Genomic DNA, 18,952 nt, shown 5'->3' with positions numbered 1-18,952 from the left:
TTTTAAATCATGATGTTACAGAGGTTTTCTACCTTACAAAATCATGCCATATTTGATTAAGCCGAGTTTGCAATTTGGTTAGTTAATATTATTTTTTAATATTATGTACCTTAAATAGAAGTATTGACCAACTTCTATTTTGAGGCTTTACTGGTTTTTTGTGCAATGTGCCTGGAAATAAAGGCTTTATGGGAAAAGATATTCTGAAGATTCAACATGGAAAAATTCACACATATAATCCATAAATAAATGCTGCCTGTAAACTGTCTTGAAAAGCTAATACAAAATTGATCCAAACTTTTAAGTGAACTCAGTGCTTGTATGCAGTTAAGACCAAAGCCATGACCTTGTTATATGCAGCTGAGACTACTAAGTTCTTTTAAAATGTTAGCATCATTTTCTGCTCCTATTTGCTGCAGTTACTCTGTTTAGTACAATAATGGTTTTTCTAAGTTAAACACATACCTGATGATATTTGAGCAGCAGACCACAATATTCCTTTCAAATTCTCATGATTACAAAGATATATTCATCAATATTCAGTGTGCTGCTATAAATTAGAACAGCCATACAATGTTGTCTGTCACCAGATCAGAATGATAAACACATATTTCTTACAATTGAGTGGTTTCTCATGTGCAAAAAGAAAGGAGCATGCTGGCTAGGAGATACAAATACATAAATTTTCTATAATAATAATGTGCTCTCCTTATAATTCATAGTTCCCACCTTTAATAAGTGTCAGAAATTCTTCATGCTTCACTCTGTTTCTTTGTATATCAATCTTCAAAGTAAGCAGTAATGTGAAAAGAAATTTGTGCTCCTCATAGAGTCCTCGGGCAGTATATTTGAATACTTCATAAGTCATATGTTCAATAATATTGGTAACCCTCTTGCTGGTTATAGGGCTCTTAGTAGACCTGTTAGAAGAAAGGTCTGCAGTTGAAAGTTGATTTTCTTAGGCTTTATAAAAGGGAATACTATGCAAAAGAAAAAGGCCATGGTCCAGTATTTTCAAAACATTAAAAATAATGGATCACAAACAGAATATCAGACAGCAAACTGGAAATAACTTCCAGATTGAAGGAACAGCAACAACAAAACAATCCTTTCTTATCAAGTCTTTTTGCCCAGCTGAAAATCAATGCAGTATAATGGTTTTTTATTATCTAATAAATTTTGAAGGACTGTAAGTACATTAGAAGGGTCTTTGCCTTGCTAACTGACAAAGTTTTATGTGTATTTAAGCTGACAATTCCTGGTCAAGACTGTAAGAAGCAAGAGTCTTCTTTCTGATATTAGTTTACAATAAAACTTTACTGTACTACAGGCACCTCCAGGACTGGGTAAATACAAATTATACTTATTGTTAGCTAAATTACCTGGCTAGGGAGCGGTCAAAAAGCCCCAAAAACTGTCGAAGCGACGTCTGATACATGACATTGACCATGCTCATCTCAGTGATAAGGAAGTACAAGATGCTACCTCGAGTTGCAACTGAAGAGAGGGAAAGAAAAATTTGTTCAAAGCAGAAATGCAGAGCTGAACTCTTTAACTCTCCAAAACATGTACACTGATTTTAACACTAATGATAACTGAACATCTTCAAGTTTCTCTATTCTTTTTTGCCAGAAAAATAATAAAATCATTCATTTTATCCTCATGTATACATCAGGGGGAAAAATATCTTTTCTGTAATTAATGTAAACTATGTAAAGTCCAATTTTCAAATACAAGCATATTTGGAGACCTGCAATATTGAGATCATCAGCAGAACACATAAAAATTATGACTGTTTAAAATACTGTTTAAGTATCCAAACAAATTTCTTTTTACAGACTTTTACAAGATTCTCATAAAATTCAAATGAACTATATTGATTTAACTTACCCAGCACTGATTTAACTTCTTTTCAGTAGTCATTCAGTTTTAAATGCAAAGGTTTTACAAAATCTGCAATGTTTCTGGTACACTAACTGTACCATCTTACAAATTTCATAGAATGCAGGCAATTACAGAGAACTACTTTTCGCCCTGTTTTTTTCACATTATTACCTGTCAGTTAAAAGACTCATGAAATTTGTTGACTGTAATAACCAAAGAATAAATGGTGAAGTATTCATCAGAACAGATATAGAGAGTACTTAATGTTATATAAGCTCTGTCAACATGTTGAACTCAAACATATACTTACCTAAACACCCTAATGACTGATATGCTTGTTTATAAAGCAATGGGAAGTCTACAAAGAGAACAATTCACTCAATTTTGTAAATTCCACATGAGGCATAGCATTGACTATTTTCTCCATTATAGCTCAATAGGACATCTCCTGGATACATTTTACTTACAGGAAAACACAGATCTCTCCCACCAATTTTGCTCTTCCTGATCTCATCCCACAATTTCTCTTACCCTAAGTATTGATGTTTTAAAAACATGGTCTAGCTATTTGTCTTCTCTGACTACCTTCACTCACCAGGTCTGTACTCTTCGCGGGCTGAATTGATCTGTACTTCAGTTTCAGCAGAAGTTTGCAGTTTCTGTGTTACTTCTTCAGCAGTCTTCTTAGTGTTACTCAATACAATTAGTAGAGTCTCATCATCTGCCAGAGAACTCTTAGTGCTTGTAAGTCGAAATAAAAGGTTATCTTCTAGGTCTTTAATCCTCCTTTTGTTCAAAGTCACGTCTTCAATAAGATCAGTTCTTTCTTTCTCTAATTCCTATTGGATTTCATGGTAATATTTGGGAAACAGAAGAGCAATCAAAAATAATAATAAAAAAATTATCTTAAAAATACTGATCCTACTAAAACAGTGTAGGTCAAGACTAACTGAATTAATTTGAGGAAAGAATTCTAGTGGTATTTCTAACACAAGATAAATTGCCAGAATCTGAACCTGCTACATAAGTAGGCATTAAAAAATAATTTCTACAAATATTATGGAAGATGCTTGTATAATGCCCTAAAAGAACAACAAGTTCACAATTGTTTGTCTTTAGTTTCAGAAAGGAAAAATGCAAACACCATTCCAGACATAGGATTTTATGCCATGTAATCTTATCCTCATTTATGCCTTGCTTTACAATTGCCATATTGAAAACTTAGTCTCAATAGCCATGCTTAGTCATCAAATCAAGCATCAGATATTTCAAGAAGTGCCAGTACTCCTCCATCAAACAGTGATAATTTCAACCTCTCACTAAAATGCTTCATTGATTAAGAAAGTATGAGTTACTTCACTAGAATTATTTATTTTAGACATTTAGTAATATAATCTGGGTGGTCTGGTGGTCTATGTACCTAGATTCTTTTCCAGTGCCCAAATATAGAAGATGGATAACTGTAAATCAAGTTTTACATTAAAAAAACAGCTACTTGAAATCTCTAGAAAAATATTTTTCAGCTATAACAGTCCTTTCAGTTCATTCTTAAAATTAATCTTTAAAAACAATACAATATAAATTAGTCCTTCAGAGAAAAAAATCCTTTACTGAAACATAACTAAATGTTTCAGTACAGTGAAGTAAAAAAAAAGAAAAGAGAGAGAATGGGTTAAGAGTTTTTTGTAAGTAAGGTTAATATGAATCTTACAAATGAACAGTAAGTGAACCAGTTGGTAGAAATATTTGTCTAGATAAATATGGATAAATATCTGTCTAGATAAATACTTCACAAAGTTTACGGAGGTCTGAATTATTTTAGCAATGTCTCTCCGAACTTGGAAGTTTCGTGTTCACTCTGTCATTGCCAAGTCCATTTCCATGTTGCTTACTGACTGCTAATATTCCAGAGAAATAGGGACAACATTAAGAAATACATGACCTCTCATATAGCACTAGAGATATAATAGACCTGAACCCTTATCAAGGCTTAAGGAAAGGTTTTACTCCCCCATTTGAGTAGTCTTCATTTACACAGCTTTGAAAAACATTTACAACTTTTAAATATTTTTTTTTATTTTTTCCACATTCTAAACTTCTGGTCTTCTCAACCTACATTCTCCTCCTACATTCCTACTTCAAGCAATTATTTGTTTTAAAGAATGCCCTTTAATCTTAAAAAGGAAATTAAGAAGAATCATCTTATTATTATCAGATTTAGAGTTTTTTCTTGGTATATTGAAACATCATCATCATCAAGTAGAAAATATTTAGTGGGACAATTATTTTAGAATAATGCAAATACAACATAACTTATTAAAAAGATTCTGGCAAAACCTGATGAAAATACACAAGAAAACTGCAGTTATATGCATTTCAATCAACTGCTGCTTTGTAGAACTGAAGAAAAACAGGTAACAATTTCATGAAGCATTTTTTCATGCAAGTTTGATGAAGCAGAAACTTTTTCTTAAAAAATAGCATTGAATGAAAGTTATCATCCAATTAAATATAATAATTAACATACTGCACCAAATTAAATTTCATGTTTTGCTGAGCTCAGAAAATTTAAACGTAGTTTAGACTACAATGCTTCATAAAAACAGAAAGCAATTCTCCTCACAAGAAGAGCCTGAGAAATAAGTTGGAAACAGAGTTACCAAGCTAAAATGAAGTAATCCTAGATGAAAACCTTAATGAAAAAAACAGTTGTCTATTAAGCTCTTAAAATGCTTTTTGCAGATCAGAAAGTGTAAACAGTTGAAAGCTTTCTTCATATCTTCAAAAATTTCTAGTCACAGCACTAAGGATGCAGAAAAAATAAGGCAAGTTACCACATACATAAATTCAAGGAACTTGCACCAGAGGCTATTTCAAATCCAGTTTTATGGAGTTCCTTTCACAAGCAGATGACACTTTACCAACTGTACCAAGGAATGCTGTTTCTTGGTAATATTCATAAAATATGAAAGCTGCTACATAGCTTACATCATCCTGTCACAAAGTGATTCACAAGTAAAGGAATTTGTATCAACTATTCCTTACAAAAGTTCAGCTTTTTTCCAGCAAAAGTCTTGATAAAAGAATGCAAAAGTTCAAAAAGCTGTAAAGAATTTTTGCATATTATAACCCCACTACTAATCTGACTTACCTATGACACTAAATGAACAAGTTTTTTGTCAAATTACATAACAGCCAATTTATCAAAATAATTATATCATTAGAATATCATAAGTCATACTACCTTCAGACATATATCAAATCTTTCAAATCCTATTATTCCAAGAAATATAGTAGAAACAAATTTATACAGATACACCAGCTGCCCTTGACCTTATGCTTCACTTGTATCTTGCAATTGGTTTAACATTATGGTGGAAAATAACAAATCAGTATCAGTGTTCCTATCAGTAAACAGTTAATTCTGTGAGCTATATGTGGCAAAGATTCTTTTAATGGGCATAGCAGACAACAGAGAGACTTTGCAGAAACTTTAAATACCATGCTGTAAACACTCCCATTTCTTGCTAGAGGTCTAAACCTCATTCATTCTAAGACCAGAACCATATAAGACATGGTAGAATGGGAAGAAGGATAGAAATGTGCATAAAAATCTTGAAGAACTCTGATTTCAGATAAACACTCTCTTCCCTTTCTGGGACAGAAATTCCACGTATACATTGTAACACTGGATGTCACCAAGCAGTCATACCACTCAAATCATTTGGCAAACGGTCTCACAATAAAATAATTCCGCCACTCTCCTACCAAAGGCTGCAGAAGGTAGTAAGAATCCAGACACTTATGTGAGAAACCCCCAGATTCCCAAAGATGCATCATTAGACATCATAGGAAAGTGTTTGGATGGTGTGATGTATTCAAATTGACTCCTTAGGAAACCTTGAACCACAAGGTGTATAAACAGAGGCCAAGAAAACTGCAACATAGTAAGTATATTCTGTTCCCCTGCCTGTCAAGTGGTCCACTTGTCATTTATCTTGAGGAAATATTCTCAGGTGGTTTCAAACAAAACAGTACTGAGTATAACACTCTGACAAGCTGGTAGAGAAAACACACTATGTCCATTTATTAGACATTCCCACTTAGTGACAAAGAGCCCATTGAATAGTAGAATAATTTTAATTTGGAAGGCAACTACAGAAATAACCTAATTCAATCCCTGCTCAGACTTAAACAGCTTGGTTGCTCAGGGCAATGGCCAGGTGAAGCTCGAACCCTTCCAAGAACAGAAATTCAACAAAATCCTTGATTAATCTGCTCCTGGGTTTGACCCCTCTCAGTGTAATTATTTTTTCCCTAATGTCTAATCAGAATTCTTCATGTTCCAACCTGAGTGTTACTTCTCCATCTCCTTCTTGATTCCTCTGAGAAAAGTCAAGCTCCTCCCTTTTCTGTGTCCTCCAAGCAAGCATACAGCAACAGCAAGGACTGGAGGAATTTGATAAACTGTCTCCTGGAGGAATGTACTGTATTTCAAGGCCCAAGAAGTGAATTTTGGCATAAGGCTTTGTGAATATACACATCACAGCGTGTTTTAGATAGACAGTGATAATTTCATTACAGAGTGGGTTGACAAGCTATCAATGGTTGAAGAGAAGCTGATGGTGCAATGAAGCTGTCTGACAAAAAACAGACCTTAACAGATTGAGTGTGATTTCTCTCACAAGATCCACGCAGTGTTTGGGAATGAAATGCAACTACTCAATGTGAAAAAGACAACTGAGTCTATTAACAAGAAAAATCTTACGCTGGCAGGGCAGAGGGAGGTGTTGGAAGGATGGGAGTACCTTAACAGATGCCACAATAAGGAAACAAAGATATTTCTGTCATTCCTCTCTAGTGAAGGTAAACTGGAACTATTGCCAAAATCTCAGTAAATACACCAATAAATACACAGTCATAGGTGCATAGTGTTTCTTATGACATGAATATTGCCTGAAATTATAGCCATAGGGATTAGCTATTCCATAGTAAAAAAGGTACCAATTAGCCTCCCTCCAGAACTGCAGCTTGATTGGGACAGGCATCTTCAACCTGAACTTCCTCAACTAATATATCTGCAATGTCAAAATGATATCAGTAGGTAGCCCATTTTCCCTTGGAGCAAGGAAGTAACTAAGTCTGAATTCTTTGCATTAGGTTATGTTGCCATGAGCTCCAGGGTTTGTAGACAGAACATCAGTTTTGATTTCAGGTCCTTTTGCTTTTCACAGGCCATTCTCATGAGGTTATAACTCATCGAAGCAGGAAAAATAAGGTTAATACAGTACAGTTGCAACAATAAAGAGACAGAGAAACATCCACATGAATGAGTCAATTGCTTATGTGCCACTTTTTAAACCATTACAAATAGGCTATATTAAGAATAATCACAATAGAGAGAGCCAGAAAGTTACCTAGCAATATGGGAATAGAGAGTAATAAATTAAAGTAAAACATTCTACAGGTAATATAAGAAATACAGACAGGAAAAGAGATACAATAAATTCTTTTACCTGCTTCTCTGTGAGAATGACTCTGCCTAAGAGTTGATTTTCAAGACCTTTCATGGTTACAGTAAAGTCAATGATGGAGGTTTGAGCACTAATTTCAGGAGAGTAACATGGATTTGGCAGTTTTGTAGTAATGTAAAGTCTGAAGCCACTCATAACATCCACTTCCTTATCACCAACTTTGACCTCAAGAAAAATTTTAAAAACAAATCTTGAAATAATAAGAGCCAATACACACTTTTTCAGACATTGCATATAGGGGAAAAGGTTACATTTTTCTGCTTAAAGGCATAAAAATCCAGTTTTAAATCATACATCTGATGCAAACAATTTGTTGAGACCAGTCAAGGACCACCTTAAATGGCCCTTTCAAAAATTATTTCAACCTCTAAAAATTGTTATAAGCAAAGGAATAAGGAACTCTATGCATTAAATATATAAACCATTTGTGAACCTAAACCCTACCTTATTTTTTCTTTCATTAGCATTAATCAAGTTTAAATGGGTCTAATTTTTTACAGTCCTATATTTATTAGGAGTTCTTTTGCTAAGGAGAGGTTGTGGGGAGGGGAAGGGAGGAAATGGGAATTTCCATATGTTTGCTCACTTGTTTTATTTTTACCTTGTTGGCTGAACCTGTTTTAATGATGTTTCTTTCCAAAACATTATCAAGTGCTGGGTCCAGCTCTTCTCCAACATCTTCTACTAAAAGAGGTCTTCCCAAAGAAAGGCTGTCTTCTAAGTGGTTTCTAAAATACTTGTGATTCAAAGAAGTGATCTGAAAACAGAAATGCAATACCTTAGTCCCTTTTACCAATCTTTTTCTTAGTTTGATATTTAAAAATTATTTCATTTTCTTTAAAGTACTGCCAAAAGCTATGAAACTGTGAGTAGACTAGTATGAATACAATGATTGTGAGCTCAAGGAAAGGTAAAATCAGCATACCCTGTTGCCAGAGCTCATGGAATGCAAATTTCTATTTTGCAGCTGCCAAGGTAGAAGGAAAGCAGTGCTAAGCACTTCCAATTTTGATATCCTATGAGTGCAACTACTCAAGAATTTCACAGGAAAAATTCACAGGAACCTTTTAGCACCTTCAATTTTATCTTGGATAACATCTCCAAGTCAAACTGCAGCAGGGTCAATTCCAAGATAAGTATTTTTCTGTGATTTTTTTCACCCTTGAAAATTAGAGGTTTATATGGAACAGGACCTTAATAAGCCTTTGCTTTAAATAGTCCCCAGTATAACTGGGATTTTCAACATGTTCAAAGAGCACAGTCAGCTTAGACTTTAATAAAGCTGTAAACAAACTAATAACCATTTTTATAACTAAGCAACCATTAAAGGTTTCCACACCTAGATAACAATCGGCATGAAAGTGGTAGTTATATTCACAGACCCACTCTTTTATCACACCTCAAACTACTTCTATGGATTTCAGGGATTTTTTTTTAAGCTGGTTTATTGGTGTAATCATAATTGCAGGAATTCCTCACATTTTCTTGTTTGAATTGAATTTGTGTATCTTGCCTCAGACTATACTTTGTAGCACTACATCTTTCCTGTATATTTGCAGAGCACTTAGGAGCTGACATCCATACTAAGACAACAAAAATTAACAATAATTTCTGATTAAAAGATGAAAAAATATCTCACTGTGATTTTTCATTTATAAGCACTTATATGAAATTGTATTAATCAACTAGTTGGTGGGTTTTTTTCCTGACACTAACATTACTCTGAAAACATGTTTATTACCAGGCATTGCCCATCCAGCCTATTTTCCAAAGTTTATGTTCCATTAAAATTAATTCATTAAACAAATTGAGTCACTGGCACTAAAGGATACACTTCCACCTCTAGTCAAATCTCAAATCCACTAAAATATATCTGAGATATTCTTTATATTCAAACCAGACTTTTTGTATAAATGTAATTTCCTAAGCATTAGGCAAATCAATGAATTGTAATGCTTGTATGCTAAGAGTTTTTAAGGATTATGAAAGCACAAGCATTTCTATTACCTGAAGGTCATTTCTTCCTTCCTTATTTTTAATCCAAATTTTACCCTGTGTTTGTGGATCAATTAATAAAGGATAACGAGATGCTTTAGTGACAATGATTCCATTCTGTATGGATAAGTCGTCATTTGGCAATCCTTGCAGGTTCCATTCACTGATAGTTGGAGCATCAGTCAGCATTTCTATGAGGTTCAAGTTGCTACGAAAAGGAATTTTTCGGCTTTTCATTTCCTTTTGCCAGTCATTTAACAGCAGACTGCGGAACTCTTGGTTAAAAGGACCAGAATAGGACAGAAAAGCTGTGGCCAAGAGTACATCACCTTAAAGAGAAAAAGGAGGAAAAAAAAAAACCCACAAAACAAAGCATTAAACTTTGCCAATTCTATTAATGAACAAGCTGTTTCCCTCGCTAGTTGCTACATGTTTTGGCTGGTAACAGAAGAACACACTTTGAACCATAAAGAAGGCAAATAAATCTTTTTTCCAAGGCTCACTGCATGGCATGACAATGGTGCATTTCAGTAGAGGCCACATTTACTTTGTTCTTACTATGCAATTGTAGGAATCAAGAGATCAGCATCTGGCAGCTTGTTTAGGTCAACTCAACATACATGTAACACTATTCCAAATACCAGATCCTGTACAAGCAGGACATGGCAGAGAGGACTTTGTAATGAACTTTTAGTTCCATCATTTCCTTGTGCACTCATAAAAACAGGCTTAAACAACTGGGTGGATGTTGTTGGGGGGGTGTGGGGTGGAACTCCTTATAAGTACTAATTCAATTAAATTACTGTAAATCAATTACAGTGATGAGTACTGGTAATAAAACATGTCAGAGACATCATTATGGAGGTATTAAGTGTGACAACTTTTAATCTTCTGTTCAGTTTCAAACTTTTCCCCCTAAATTTCATGACACCATAATTTGAGGGAGTTTTGTACCTCTGAAATAAGAAAGCAAAATTTAAACTGGAGAAGATATCAGACTTTTATACAGAGCCCTAGTATTTTTGGACACTTTCAAGTTATCTATAAAAACAATTGGATAAATCTGGGGAATTTAATCTGTGGGGAAGGTATCTTGGGTTTTTAATAAGTTAATACACATGTATATATTATAGCAGCAAATAAAACACAACTTAGTCGCTATAATACAACCCATACAACAAGGCTGCTTTTTGCAGCCTTTCAAGGTAAAAAGCAGAGAAGAAAGTTCAGCCCACAGTAAATGATGAGATAAATGTCATTTATTGATCTAACTAATGAACTTATTTATTACAAAGTACTTTAGTTTACAAGTGCAAATTTAAAAAATAATAATGACCTTCTAACAAGCAAATTCTTATGAACATTAGTAACTGCAGTTAAAAACATTGATTTCTACATATAAATGTCAGTGCCTGAGTATCAGTCTTCCTCACCTCAATATATATTCTCAGTCATACACGTTTTATTGGCACTTGCTAGCACATTACTCTCTTTGGACTGTACCTATAAATATCAGTCAAGTTAAAATTGTAGTGTCACTACATTCTCAGCGTCCAAACCTTTTCTTTTTAAATATGAACTTTGGCCTTATATTTATTTTTCATCTAACAGGGCTTTAGCAAGGAAATTAAAACAATTACCTTTGCTTTTGAAACAGGGATCTAAGATACAAAGGAAAAGTTTGACTTTTCAAATGTTTTCAGTTTCACTAAACATAATTCAAACAACTCGATTCCAAATATAAGGTTTGGATAAAAACTTACCAACCAATCTCTTGGTTTGCATGGCAAATTCCTTACTCTGTTCTGTCCACCTCTCTTTTTCACCTGCTAAACCACTTATAAGACTTGAAGCAGTTTGCATTTTATGTCGGCAACGCTCAGCATCTTCCAGCAAAATCTAAAGAAAATCATGCACCAAAAGAAATTGTTTACAGTCATATATCTGATAGGTCAGAAAAAATCTCTACACCTCATTAAACCAGTAGATAAACAACAGGTTAGAAATATATTCTTAAACATTTCTATCACCATGCAGAGGAGGGAAAGTGAGATGGAAAAAATATATCAGGACAAACTATCAACATCTCCTAGAAACATGACTCAATATTTCTTTGTAATATTTCTGTTCTTAACTGTTATTTTGGTGCAGTTGTTGACTAGTATGTAAAATTCTTGATACTTATTCATTCTGAGGAATTCTACTCAAATACAGTATACACCTATAGCATACGTAGAACTTGAAGTTACAGCAGTAGGCACTGAATAAAGAATACAAATAAAATAGTTTTTGATGGGGTGGAAGGGAAGAGGGGAGAGGATCAGAGGCAAAGGAGAGACGTAGAAAGCAAAGAGGCAGTATTCAAATACTATCTATCTTTCAACTGCTGTCCATCAACAAGGAATAACAGTGAAATTGAACGAACACATTAAGTGTTCCTTAAAGCAAGAGTAGAAACTTCTTTTCTGTGAAGAGCAGTTCACCTGCTTTTCTCTCATTGCATTTTCATACTCTGCCTGCACAATATCTAATTCTTCTTGCTTGGCTCCCAGTTCTTCTTGAGCTTTCTGCAGATCCAGCATTGCACTGGTTAGGCGTTTCTCCTGAATTGCTAAGTTAGCCTACAGAAAATAAAAACATAGAAGTGTATTCATACACAGAGAATTTCAAAGTATTTGCTATAATATATTTCAGAAAGCTTTCCTGTACTACATTTCCAAATCAAACTCTTCAGTAGAGATTTCATAACACAGCAAAACCTTTTATTTGAATTTTACAACAAACTATATTCTAATTTCAGATAGCTGCACTTGAACAGTTGGCTTAATGTCAGTTATAAAAAAAATTTAAATACTTCTGGAAATGCCAGTCATTCCTCATGTGGCACAAAAGTTAGTCTGACACGGCTTGCAGAAGGGAATGATGTCTAGAAGTCTACTTGATTTGTCCAGCCAATATGCTAGTCTGAAATACAAATCTTCCTCCCTTTCTCTGTCATTCTCATTATAATACAAGATATTCTCTGTTACCATGTTCTGCCTGACTTTCATTCTAACTGCTTAGGCCTGTTTTTTTCTCTACATAACACTGATGAAGAGTATCTGTACAATCCTCCTATGAACTGAGAACTGGAACAGCAAAGGAAACCAAATCTCAAAGCCTTTTTCTACTTAATTCTAAATTAATGTAGAGCAATTGCAGTAGTGTATTTAACTAGATGACAGATGTTTTAATCTCATCGAGTAGGGGTCCAGAGACATAAAAATCACACCATCTCTTTCATAATTTTGACAACTCAAATGTATGCATGGAAGTACATTTGAAATATATTTTATTGTAGAAGTACAGTGTTCAAGGTAATAAATTTCAAGAGAGGGAATCACCAGTTAAAACATGGCAGATGAAGTTTCCCACAGATTAAATCCTCAAGTGAAAACAGGTGAGGATGATGAGGAGCAGAGGATGTCTTTGACCAACAAACATACATACCTTCAAAGGTAATACTTCTTTGTTGATGGAAAAAAATACCGCCATAGATTTTGTCCATGAGCAAAGGCCAGCAACATTCCCACATACTCTCTTAGCTGTCTCAATGTTGTAGTCCACCATTTCAAAATAAGGACTCAAAAGTTCTACCACTTCTTCGTTAATTGTGTCTTTCTGAAATTGCTAAAAAAAATTTTTGAAAGTGCAAGTTACAAAACACATGCATTAAATGTAAATGATATTTACATGTATTTCAGAACACATAGAACACCAGGAAAATCACAAGTGTTACTCATAAACAACTTATATGAAATTATTTGTCACATGTATCTTTGAGACCTTTACAAAGTCATTCCACTCTTATATATACTTACAAAATGGAAAAAAGTTTGCTTTCATTTATGATCTTTGCTATCCCACACTCACTACTCCTGTTAGACAGCTAATCGTTGTTTCAAAATGTCACCAGTCCTGCTAAAAAATTCATTTTGCTTAATACAAAATAAGTTTTAACAATCTTCAAAAAGAAAATGAAGAGCTAAACTCTAGTTCAAAAACATACATTCTGCAAGACAGTCCTTTCAAAGGTCAAGCCATCTATCTTACCTTTAAATTACCTTGTCTAATTACTGGAATGCATTTAATTTTTAAAGAATTTTTTTTACTATTTTCTTGAAAAAGCATATTTTTCCTTTTTCCTCCTGAAAAGCTCTCAATTTTCTCCCTCAAATTTATTTACAATGTATAATGAAACCCAATCCCAGACAAACTTGAAAAAGATCTGTTCCCTGAAGCACAAATGGGTTTAATTAAGCACAAGCAAAATTAAATGTTGAAGTCCTATAGAAAATTAAAAAACCTTTACAAGAAGATGCAATGTGAATACTACATAAACAGCATCCATGCCACTACCAACCACACAAAGCTGGTCAAGCCTCCTACTAGACCAGTGACAAATTAAGTAAACTCAAAATGCAGAAATCAGGAATGATAACACTCAGTGGGACAGGAATATATACCATTCATGCCGATAATGTTTGGGTTTTTGATGGAGAGGCATAGCGTATGATGTGGATTATCCTACATTTCATGGACTGTCCAATGGGGCAGAGAGTGTGATGCAAAACCCTTTGAGGTCTGTCTGTCCTCCAGGATTTTTCTTCATACTTTTCTGTTTCTTGAGATGTGAGCTCCCTTCTAGCATCTAACAGGTATATTTCAGATTTCACTAGTACTGCTTACAGCAAAATGTCTTGAGGCACATCCTGACTATAAAGTCAGCTGAGCAAAGATAAATATTATGCAAGATCAAGATAGATAAATCATAATATTATTAGTTTAAGTTATGAAAAGGGATATGTTTACCAGTTATTTGGTCTTTCCATTGCCCTAGACAAATCCTGTGAACCAAAAATATCCCACATTTGAAAAAGGTTGTGTTCATCCTAATAACCATCTATGCTTTTCCATATCAAAGCACAAGCTAAAATGTTGAAAATTAATGAAAAGTTAAATATTAGAAAAAAAGATGTTTGTTATCAGGTTTAATGAAACAGATAAGTAATGGCTATCCAAACCAAATGCTTCAAGCTTTGAGTCATTTGTCGCCTAAAACAATTTCATTGCCTTACTTAGGAAAAATTATAGGTGATCTATAACATGAATTTGCAAGTAGGATTAAAGTTTATTTCATTCTGACATATTTATTCTTAAGCCCATAACATTTCAGATCTATTGTGTGATTTCCGTCGCACATTTGCTCTCCTATGAACACCAGAGAAAACATTGTCCCTTATTTTCTTACATTATAAAAATAAAATACATAAAAAAGAAAAAGGTTGCACAAGCACCTGTAGGCTCTGTAAGAAGTTGCCTGTTGTCATCAGCTTCAGTGATTCTTGCCACGATGGGACAGTACAGCGTTTTTCCTGATCGATTTTGACGTGGTTGACTTTGCGCTGGAAGAGCAGCAGCACGCAGTCCATGATGCGCATGATGAGGTGAGGCGGCCGGCCCAGGGTGCGCACCGTGGCAATGTCTGCAGGTTTTATTGTCTAGGAATTGAAAACAAAGGGCAAAGCAATTACTGCTACTGTTCAGTTCAGAAAACATGGAGCATAAGCTCACCAACAGTATTAATCCATGAGAGAAAAAAGAAAAATATATATGTTCTTTTTACCTCTAAAAAGCATGAAGATAGAAGAACCTCTGCATTAGATTTTCACTACTAACTCCTATCAACTCCTAGGAAACCTCAGCACAGCACCTCCACAGCAGCACCTTAAAACTCAAAACTACCATGAACTGTTTTTACAATAAAAAAGAGCAAACCAGAAATATCTTGAAATTTTACTTGTTTTTTAAATGCAAACATATTGAAAAGAAACTGTGCCTAAAAAGGAAATACTTTCTGTTGACATCTAGCAAATGAAGGTAAATTAAGGAAACTCGTATCTGCATATGTTTGTACTTTCCAATACATCTTACCAGGAATATTCCTGGTGTAGAAGCAGGCCTGCAAGAAAAATATATAAGGTATGAAAACCTAGACTTTAATAAGTAAGGCTAAATAAGCCTTACTACCCTAACACTGTAACTCATAACTCTACAACATGAATCAGAAAAGACTTATCAGAAGAGTCTGCTGAAGAGGTCTCCTTAGAGAAGAATTTATTTGAGCAACAGTGTTTACTGCACCCCATACAAAGCAACAAAACCACTGAACAATGGTGAAAGCGGATGGGCAGATCTGCTCCTACAACACACACAACTCTGAGCAGAAGCTTTGCTTATTTAGAGGCAGTTTAATTAGTCCAAGTATACAACAGCCCAAACAGTAAGCAACAGATTACTGAGTAATCTGAGTACTCAGAGTACTGTGAGTGCCATGACATCTTGCTTCTAGCCTAGCACACGCCTCACTGGGAATTCATGAAGGCAGATTTTAATTACTTGTGTCTACACTTCAATAAAGGGACTTAAAAGCACTGCAGACCACCCAGGCTGCCTTCCCTCTGCCAGCCCTTTGCTTCCCTTCAATATTTTGCTGCTTGTTGGGTTCAGTGTGCATCAAATAATTCACCAGAGATTTTCCTGATATCTGTGTGAAAACTTTACCCAGTGTTTCTTAGTGACTGTTAGGAAATTCAGCTCAGCCTTATTTTTGCTAACATACAAACTGTGCCAAAATTTTTTACATTTAAATTTTATTTATTTATTTACTTGTTTATAGTTATGCATTTAATGTGCTATTTTTATTACAGGGCAAAATGCAACAAAGTTTTCCTGAACTCTGACAATTCTTCCTCAAACTATTCTCACTATGTGTTTAGAAATGCTTATAAGACGTTCTGTACCTACCTTTCTCTTAATGTAGCATTTATTATACTTGAAACATATTAAAAATTGAGTAAAAAAGCTAATCACTTTTTTTTCCCATCTGGGTAATGACCTTTCTATTTACCAAATATTTTAATAGGTATTTATCTACTCTGCAAGCAGAATTCTACTATAGGAATCCCTAGCTCAAATTTGCAAATCTGTAATGATTATAAGATTCTCTTTTTATGATAGTTTGCCTTTCCCCTTTAGACATAGGCAACACAATTTATTATAGAAAATTACAGAAATTCAATTTTTTCCAATTGAGAAGTTTTACAATAATGCCAGCATCACTTTTTCTTGAAATCAGGTTTTCATTTATTAGCACCCGACATTTCAAGAAGAGCAGTATTTTTCTGGTTCAGCCATTTTAGTCAAAAGCAGAAAGTAACCTTTAATAAGATACAGGTCCAGACACATGATACAGGTGCCATTTTTATACTGCAGATGCTGACTAATTAACATTGCTTATTTTTTCACCGGTCAGAATGTTTGCCTACTATCCTGTTTGCTGTTTTGTTGTTGCTAGCTCTTTAACCTTTTTCCTGTGGCAATATATCAGGGTCTTATAATAAAACCTTCTCCCATATTTCACTCTTCCCAGCTGCCAGGTCATCAACCTTCATTTAGACTTTTGCTCTCTGTCCTTTAAGCATCATGGCTGTCAGAGGCTGTTAAACATCTCTCAATCAAAGTGAAGTCTTACATTAAGAAGATCCATAAAAATTCTTCTACACTAGATTTCAAAGCTAATAATGCAATTCCTTCAGATCAGTCTTTAACCATCTCAACTACTGGCAGCCTCTCAAATGGAGCGGTGTAATTTCCAGCAAATCTACATAAAACCCTTTGAGGTTTGTCTATCCTTCAGGTTTTTTTCTTCATACTTTTCTATTTCTTGAGATGCGAGCTCCCTGCTAGCATCTAACAGGTATATTTCAGATTCCACTAATACTGCACACAGCAAAATATCTTGAGGCCCATCCTCCTATAAAGTCAGCTGAGCAGACAAAGATAAACATTATGCAAGATCAACTAATATTAATCTTTTTCAATCTTAAATGTATGGACATTCCATTAAAAAAGCTTAACAAGAAAAGCTTTATGGTGAAGAAAATGAAGTCTTGATAATGCTACAGCTCCTAAGGAAAGATTTGTTTTAAAGACAGAAAATAGTGGACCAGAAAACCTATTGAAAATGCAATTTCTTTGTGAAAACTTAAAATAGAAGGTTTGGATTTGGATGAAATTACAACTGATTTTACATGGACAGCATTTCACTCATTGTACACAAGCTGTTTAATGATAGTATCAATATTTTAATGACAGTATCAATATTCAGTTACTAGTCTCATATTAGGCTGCAGCTCATGCTATACTCAATTATAGTTTCAAAGAAAGTTAGAACTTGCCCTTTTCTGAAAACTGACTGTTTTGGGGTTGGTACTCATGTGAAAAAAGAAAAACAAAACAGAACCTAAAAAGGCTCAAAATGCATATATTTTTTTTCTATCACATGAAGAGCTATGCAATGCACCTGCAATTTTGTGTTTCAAAGACATCCACCTTCTTAGTGGTAATGTTGTACATGGTCCAAGTACTAACCTGTAAGGCTGCCTCTGCCTCTTCCAGAGCAGGCTTGGCAGCCTCCAACTTCTCTTCAGCAATGGCTTTGTCAACTGTTATACTGTCTACAATAGCTTGAGCTTTGTCTTTCACTTTCTGAACATCCCCTTTCACATTCTCAGCAGCCTGTGCTTTTACAGTGACTTCTTTCAATACCTAGAATGTGAGAAAACCCACACACCGTAAGTTAAAAGAGGGGTTTTTTTGCAAAATCATATCTGATCAATTCCAGAAAACTCAAATACCATAATTTTCTCCAAAATCCTTTCTTTCCAATATTTAACTTTATTTTAATTATTTTTTTCAAAATAGAAGGAATAAAAGGAGAAAAAATCAAACAGCAATACGCTTTGAAGGTTGTACATACCATGTCAGCTTTTTCATTGGCAATTTGAAGTTCTTTTTCTTTTACCTCCAGTTCTCTGCTTAGAGCAGCCACTGACTCAGAGGCCTCTTTCAATTTTTCCAGACCAGTATTTATTCTGAAGTTAAAAAGCAAAATAAAAAGCATCTCATTCACTATGTAATTTACACTTTCCAGCTATAGAATGAATCACATCAATCAGAATGAACAACTGCAAAAGATGCTTTACACCAAAAAAAAAACTTGGACAATAACTTTTACCTTTCTGATATCTTCAGAATCAATAAAGTGGACAATGAAGTACATTAATAAAGTTTTTGGCTTGAAATTTTACCCACTTCTGATCAAACAGTATGCCTTTATCATTGCATAAAATCCTACATGTTGGTTCTATAAATGCCACTGTTCCTCTTGAGCCAATAATCAAAGAACTGAGTTCTGTACAGCAGAAAGCATTTTCTGATCACCAAAATTCTGAAAATTATAACCAATCAATATTTCTTGTTTGAAGTGGAAACTGAAAACAAACCAAGACCAAGCAAAAGAGAGAAAAATAGTATTGAGATAAGACTTCTCTGATTCAGCATTAAAATGCCCCTTCAACAGTGCTTTTTTTTTCTATCAAAAACTCTTCACTTGGGACTTTTCAGACAAGTTTAAAAGGCTTCTACAGAGACTGCTA

The 18,952-nt window shown here is 34.3% G+C and overlaps 1 protein-coding gene across 1 annotated transcript in view; it reads right to left on the bottom strand.

The window, feature by feature from the left end:
- DNAH5 (dynein axonemal heavy chain 5) overlaps positions 1-18,952 on the bottom strand; it is a 116,526-nt gene that overhangs the window by 13,252 nt on the left and 84,322 nt on the right. Inside the window, exons 57-68 of the mRNA XM_058825320.1 lie at positions 18,274-18,388; positions 17,886-18,062; positions 14,750-14,953; positions 12,903-13,082; positions 11,897-12,034; positions 11,177-11,312; positions 9,426-9,742; positions 8,020-8,175; positions 7,401-7,583; positions 2,480-2,723; positions 1,383-1,497; positions 730-920 (exon numbers count right to left, since the gene is read on the bottom strand). Of these exons, the coding sequence (XP_058681303.1) occupies positions 730-920; positions 1,383-1,497; positions 2,480-2,723; positions 7,401-7,583; positions 8,020-8,175; positions 9,426-9,742; positions 11,177-11,312; positions 11,897-12,034; positions 12,903-13,082; positions 14,750-14,953; positions 17,886-18,062; positions 18,274-18,388 (2,156 nt within the window). The remainder of the gene's footprint in view (positions 1-729; positions 921-1,382; positions 1,498-2,479; positions 2,724-7,400; positions 7,584-8,019; positions 8,176-9,425; positions 9,743-11,176; positions 11,313-11,896; positions 12,035-12,902; positions 13,083-14,749; positions 14,954-17,885; positions 18,063-18,273; positions 18,389-18,952) is intronic.

The sequence above is a fragment of the Ammospiza caudacuta genome, chromosome 1 (assembly GCF_027887145.1).
Source record: "Ammospiza caudacuta isolate bAmmCau1 chromosome 1, bAmmCau1.pri, whole genome shotgun sequence".
NCBI classification, from domain to species: Eukaryota; Metazoa; Chordata; class Aves; order Passeriformes; family Passerellidae; genus Ammospiza; species Ammospiza caudacuta.
Note: the sequence above shows the minus strand (reverse complement) of the source record. Positions and strands in the feature narration are given on the sequence as shown.